This window comes from Lepidochelys kempii, chromosome 14 (assembly GCF_965140265.1).
Source record: "Lepidochelys kempii isolate rLepKem1 chromosome 14, rLepKem1.hap2, whole genome shotgun sequence".
NCBI lineage: Eukaryota > Metazoa > Chordata > Testudines > Cheloniidae > Lepidochelys > Lepidochelys kempii.
This window is the reverse complement of record NC_133269.1, coordinates 14,025,982-14,032,270: the sequence shown is the minus strand read 5'-3', so window position 1 is coordinate 14,032,270 and position 6,289 is coordinate 14,025,982. Positions and strand designations below refer to the sequence as shown.

The 6,289-nt window shown below is 49.6% G+C and overlaps 1 protein-coding gene across 2 annotated transcripts; it reads left to right on the top strand.

Moving 5' to 3' along the window:
* The first annotated feature begins 466 nt into the window (after positions 1 to 466).
* Positions 467 to 5,745, top strand: LOC140897475 (CMRF35-like molecule 2). 2 transcript variants are annotated; one of them, XM_073310207.1, is made up of 5 exons: positions 467 to 586; positions 1,847 to 2,182; positions 3,295 to 3,454; positions 4,175 to 4,302; positions 4,937 to 5,745. In XM_073310207.1, the coding sequence occupies exons 1-5, from the start codon at positions 547 to 549 to the stop codon at positions 4,957 to 4,959; spliced, it is 687 nt and encodes a 228-aa protein (XP_073166308.1). In that variant the 5' UTR covers positions 467 to 546; the 3' UTR covers positions 4,960 to 5,745. The 2 variants fall into 2 exon arrangements, with proteins under 2 accessions (XP_073166308.1, XP_073166307.1); XM_073310206.1 differs by having other exon boundaries at positions 3,295 to 3,460.
* Positions 5,746 to 6,289: the final 544 nt, after the last annotated feature.

Below are 6,289 nucleotides of genomic sequence, written 5' to 3'. Positions count from 1 at the left end.
CACATGTCTGGACCACAATTAAACAGCCCCGTAGCCTGAGCTCCTTAGCCTTGGTTAGCTAGCACAGGCCAGCTGCAGCAGGGTCTCTCTCTCTGAGGGTCCCTGCAGTGGAACCAACCAGGTTCCACTGGGAGGGGGTAGGGGTGTCTAATTGGAGGTTGTGACCTAAACCCTAGGTTGTGTTGCAATTAGTAACATTTTTTTTCAGAGATCTACCATCATATGATCTGTGTATTTTGTGGCTAAAGTTTTCCCATCAGCCTCTGGTATAAGCCACATTTCATGCTGTGTCCCCGCTCCTCCTCAATGCAAATAGCAAACACCACCGTAGGGAATGGACGTGGAGCAACTTCCTTCCCTCGTGAAACACCAGCCTCTTCAAAGGGAAGTGGAGCAGCTGAGAGATCTAGAAACTTCAGATTATAGAACTGGTCAGTGAGCCTCCAGGTTTCATCGTCAACTGGCCTAAAAGAAGAAGGGTCCCAGAGGTCTCGGAGAAACCTGATTTTCCCAGGGAGTGAGTCCTGTGCAGAGGAAACCAGGACCATGAGGATTGTCCCCATTTTGGTTTGGATTCTTTTCCCAGGTGAGAGTGATGTCGGCGCTGTGGGGATTGCTAGAAATATACTGAAGTGATTGGGTTTGCACAGTTTACAAGCTCTCCCAGTTTCACCGTCAGAGCTGGAAAGCTCCAGATAGGTTCCTGCAATTGTTACAGCCTACTGGAGATGGAGCTTGCAAACCATGCAGGGAAGTAAAGATTTGAAATCTGTATCCTAAGAAAGCTTTCTGTGGAGAAGACACAAAAAGGTCTAGTCTTGTGTATCTGTTTGCTTGCTTTAAGACGCAGCCCAGACAGTCACGTGAATGTGTGAGAATCTCAGCACTCCTTGAAGAAAAAATGATAATGTTTCTAGCCCTTGTGGTTGCAGAGAAAAACTTGAAAATGTGCCACAAATGCCACCTAAAGACTCAAATCCAGAAAGCCAAGAAAAAAGAACCACTGATGTATTATGTTTAAAATCTGCTGATTCCTAAATCCTTGTTATGCTTGGAGGTGGGGGTGGGGACTGACCTGATTTTGGAACGCTTGGATTCGGTAACACTGAGCTATTAACCGATGGCTGCAGTTAAGTATCATAGCTCCAGATACTACTGTGAGCTAATGTGTGCACCACCCCTGCGTGGAATGACGGGCCCACTTCACCATAGCCCTGCACCTTGCATAGGCATTTACGTCAATGAAAGTGGGTGTAAAAGGCTACAACATCAGCATGATCGTAGTTTACGGTACTTTGCACTGGTGTAAATGCCCGCGCTGTGGAGCACGTGAGTTGCTCCTGCTCCCAAGTCAGCTTTTTAAAAGGTTAGAGACAGTCCCTGTGCAGAGACGCCTCTTCCCCTTGACTCAGTAACTGACCCTGGTGGTGGGACAAGCCACTGGTTTGTGTCTCTCCCCAGAGAATAGAGAAGGTAAAGCGAGATATGAGCAACCTGTATGGAAGGAGTGACCTCCAGACAGTCTCCAGCCAGCAATATTGAGAGAGAAAACCAGATCTAATTTACTTCATTTTACTGCAAAGACAAAGCAACGCTGAATGGCAACGCCTGCTCCTGCAGGGTTCCAGCATGTCCTTCCTTGAGTTAAAATAACTCCCAGCCAACTGGGGCTAGGAAAGACCCTGCCCCTGCCAATTCTCCCAGCTCTGCTCCTCCTGCTGCACACACACATTCCAAATGCTCAAGCATCCCCCACAATCCGCTGCCCCCCAGCACTGGCTGCAGTGCACTGCTGTTCACAGCTAGAAGGATTCTCAGTTTCTCTCTTTGGCTCTGTCTCTCGCAGGCTGCTGGGCAGTGACGGGCCCTGGCACAGCACATGGCCAGCTGGGCGGCTCGGTGTCTGTGCGTTGCCGGTACGGGGCAGGCTATGAGGCTTATCCGAAATTCTGGTGCAGACGCAAAGTTGTGCTGTGTTTCAATCACCTCATCTTTGAGACCAAGGGGTCGGAGGCTGAGGAGACGTGGGGCAGAGTCTCCATCCGTGACAATCACACCCAGCGCGTTATCACAGTTACCCTGGAGAACCTGACGCTGGCAGATGCGGGGACTTACCTCTGTGGGGTAGCCAGGATTGGCCTCCCTAATCCCAGGGACTCCGTCAAAGTCATCGTCTCCCCAGGTAAAGCTTTCCTCTGCTCCCCCATGGCAGTGACAAGAGAGGGGACGCTGGAGGAGGGATGGATGGGGCAGGGAGGGTTGTCTGTAGCTCTGAAGACATTCCTCTAACCCAGGGGAGTCAGACACTGCTCCTGCCTCCTTCAAAGGGCTCCAGCTAGTTGGGGACAGTGGGGAAGGAACTCCCGTCTGATTGCAAACAGGTACATTAGCCTCTTTGCTCCAGCCCTGCAGCACCCTTCATGCAGCGCTGCTCTTGATTGAGGCCCTAAAGCCACTCAGAACTGAGCTCCTCTTTCCTGCCCAGCCCCCACCCCCACCCCACCTTAGCCAGAGAGAGGGCAGGAGAAAAGGGGGATGGGGAGGCAATTCTCCAAAGGGAAGGGGGAGTCATTCCCCAAGGGGGTGGGTGTGTTGGGGGTGGGGACAATTCCCCAAATGGGGGAAGAGAGACATGGAGCATGTAAATGAGGTGGGAGGGATCACTAGATTATTAATTTTTTTTGTATTGGATCAAACTTCGGTTGGTGAGAGAGAAGCAGCCGAGCTACACAGAGCTCTTCCTCGGGTCTGGGAAAGGTACGCCGAGTGGCACAGCTAAATACAAGTTCTGACTGACAGTACCTGAGCTCTGTGTAGCTCAAAAGCTTGTCTCACCAACAGAAGTTGGTCCAATAACAGACGTTACCTCACCCCCCTTGTCTCTCTAATATCCTGGGACCGACACAGCTACACCTCCACTGCTGATCCTATTAAATGTAAGGGGTGAGTGGTGCTGGCCAAACTCACCGTGGCTCCTGCAGATCCTTGTCTCACTGAAAGAGCAGCTGTCCTGAAAAGTTAGACATACGTTCCCAGCTTCGCTGAGTTAGCCACACGTGTGCAGAGCTCAGCGTTCCATCGCTCCAAGAGTTGGTACAAAAGGCCTTAGATCTCAGGAGCCCTGACAAAATGCTACAGTTTGGATTCCGATGTGGGTCAGGACTAAGTGTGTCGTTTCCATGACAAACATACTCCATGATGATATACATGGAAGGCTCTGTTGGGGAAGTAGGGGCAAGGTGGAGACGTTTGTGTTTGCGCGTGTTTTTAATTGTGCTGAATTTCTGTTTTTAGCTGCAGCTCTTTCTCCTTCAATCCCAATGGAAAAGGCACCACAGACAACAGATCAGCCAGCTGCTCCTGCCTTCACACAGATTTCCACTGGAAACCATATCTCTAGCTCATGGACGTCCTCAAGTAACAGCTCCTTGGACAGCAGTGACATCCAAGCACAGTACGGGTCTGTAGGCTTCCCCCCGGTGCAGTCAATTGTGGTGTGTAGGGTCCTTCGGCTCTCTTCCTCCCCCCAAGATTTCTGCAGCATCTCAGTAGTTCCAGCCAGTGAATGCTAGTGAGGTTTTCCATTGGATCCTAGTAACTTTCTGGAGAATTCTGTTGGTGCTGGGATCCAACTTCCCTTACATGAATCTATGGAAACCCACTTTGTTCATTGTCCTCCCCAGCCCCCCAAATAATCAACTCATGAACCTATCAATGAGTTTTTAAGACTCTATAGCCAGCTAAGAGAACAGAGATCACAAAATGTGACCATTGCATCACCTCCCTGTGCATGGAGGAACAAAGAATAATGACATGACTGGTGATAACATCCCACAGAAAAACTAACATTGCTTTTATCAGCAAGAACCTGGAGTTTCAGTAGGGCTGGAGTCACATGAAGGACAATGGCAATTCCAGATGCAGAGAAGCCCTAGACAGGGACTGTCCGAGTCCAGTCACATCAGATTATTGTTGATTGGATAAATGAATAAGTAGAGGTGGGTGCTGGGGTTTGGTATAAGGACCGGGTGCTGAGGCAATAGGTGATACCTCTTCTCCCCAGTGAAGCTTTGTTTGCACCTTTGCCCAGAGAGCACCCAGGGAACGTATTAGAGGGAGGAGTTGAGTCAAATCTACAGAGCTTTACAGTTTCTATTGTATTTCTACTGCATAGATCCCAACCCAACATCCTCTATCCCTTGTTCCTGATCGTCCCCGTCTTCCTGTGCATAGTCTGTGCTGTGATCTGGGTGAGCATACAGTACCGGAGGAACTCCAGGGAGATGGTGCCAAACAGACATGGTGAGAGCCTCTGACATTCACACCATGACACTCCATTGGGTGGCTCCCAGTGCTGTCTTGTTCTGTTGCTCCCCAGGGACTGTCAGAGCTTTACCATGAGCACAGAGTAAGGGACAGTGAGTTATTGACTTGCCCCACACAGCCTGGGAGGGAGATTGCAACTGCTCAAGTTACATGGTCCCTTCTAGTCTCCCCATCCTTCTGGAGATGGGGCAAACTGTACTGGGTCTGTCCCTGGTCCAGCATACTTTCCTTGGGGCACCACCACTGCTTTGCTGCCCAGTGCACTGTGGGAGAGGGACCCAATGGTCCACCCATTCCCCAACCATGGCATCCGTCTGTGACTGGGGTAAGGTAACAACTCTGCTGAGACCGCTTCCTCTCCTGCCTGGCTACCCAGAACACACCCCCAAACCGTCTGGGCTGCACTAGCAGGGCCCGTTGACCCGAACCCTCCGTATATGACTGTGGTGAGTATGGTGGTGAATATGGAGACATCCTCACTGCTCTGTATCCCTGATCAGGAACATACACAGCAGAACAGCTGTGCACCCTGACAGGTATGAACAGAAAGCATCCAGTATCCAATTTCCTCATCCAGTAACTGGTGACATCTGTGTGTGTTTTGTTACAGCTGAGGAATTGCCCCTCTCCTAACTTAGGAATGGGTCAGAATCGGCAGAAGAAGGATGCATCCCTCAGCTCTGCCCACATCATAAGTCCACAGAGTGGGCCTGACTTTCCTCTCATGTAAACAAACTATTTTCGCCACATTCTTAGGGGACAATCTCCTGCAGGTGTCTGTCTCTGTGGTTCCCATGTCTAGGCTCAGTTCCACATCATAAACACTATGAATGGCTGGCAAGAAAAAAGGGGGAGGTGGGTATTCTTGCAGCCAACTTAGGTGGCCCAGCGCTGATGGTGCTGCAGAATTTACCCCCAGAAAAAAGACGGAGTTTTCCAAACCTGGCACAAGCCCTTGACACGTGGTTTGGAGCTAGCCATCAATCTGAGCTGGCTCGGACACAGCTAAGAGCTAGGAGAGGGAAAGTAGTAACCCCACCTGAAGTGGTGGAAGACCTGCAGAGACTTGTGTTCCTGACATACTCAGCTAGCACCATGGCCTTCCAGGATCAATTGGCAATGGACCATTTAGAGATGCTCAGCTGGACTTGGACCTGCAGATCAAGATGAATGAAAGGAGGCCAAAGACACTCCAACAGGCTCTGGGTTTAGTCACAGAGTGTGAAACTTTTCTTGGAGCTGTGCACCAGAAGAGGAAGCAGCTTAACATAAAGATTCAAATAGAAGCAAATACAGGGACTGGAAACATATGGCTACGGGCAAAAGAAAAATATAAAATGTAATCTAGAGCCTATGCTTATTCATAAGTTCCTTTCCCGTCTAAGAAAGTATTTCTCACCCGATGGTCAGTCCATACAGTGCTTGTGCAGTTAATAAAGCTGGAATCCACCTTTCACAAGACACTCCTGCTGGCCCAGTGTCACCTCTGTAATAGCTACCATCTTGTGTCCTTCTTTTTCCTTTTATACAGTTCCAGAGAGTCTCTTTTCATAACCTGGGTGGTTTTTACAACTTCATTTTGCCCACAATGGTCCCCCGATTCAAGTTCATTTTCTTGAGTTCTTTTGCGCTTTGTAAAGGCCCAAGTCTGCACCTTGTCTAGAGCGTCAACACCTGGCTGGGCTGGGTCAAAAGACGTCACTTGTTCTCACTCGACTGAGTTAGCTGCAATAACCACGACGATTGGAGAGTTTCTAGATTTTGGCACAGACTAAATGTGGTCCTCTTGGGTGAAATCTTGAAGAGGGTGATCGCAGGGAAACCATGCCTGTTTAGACAAGTCCCTGAGAATAGACTTGTAACTATGTACCTCCATCAGTTGCCAACATGGGGCATCCAGGTCACATGTACTCAGTACTTTTAAGCCAGCCTCATGATTTTTTGGGGCCTGACTCATTAATTT

What these genes read in the sequence shown, in the direction of transcription:
- LOC140897475 (XM_073310206.1), top strand. Translation starts at nt 547, where the DNA reads ATGAGGATTGTCCCCATTTTGGTTTGGATTCTTTTCCCAG. An exon ending in GGTTTGGATTCTTTTCCCAG is followed by an intron (nt 587 to 1,846) that starts GTGAGAGTGATG and finishes TGTCTCTCGCAG; the next exon opens with GCTGCTGGGCAGTGACGGGC. An exon ending in GATGGTGCCAAACAGACATG is followed by an intron (nt 4,303 to 4,936) that starts GTGAGAGCCTCT and finishes GTTTTGTTACAG; the next exon opens with CTGAGGAATTGCCCCTCTCC.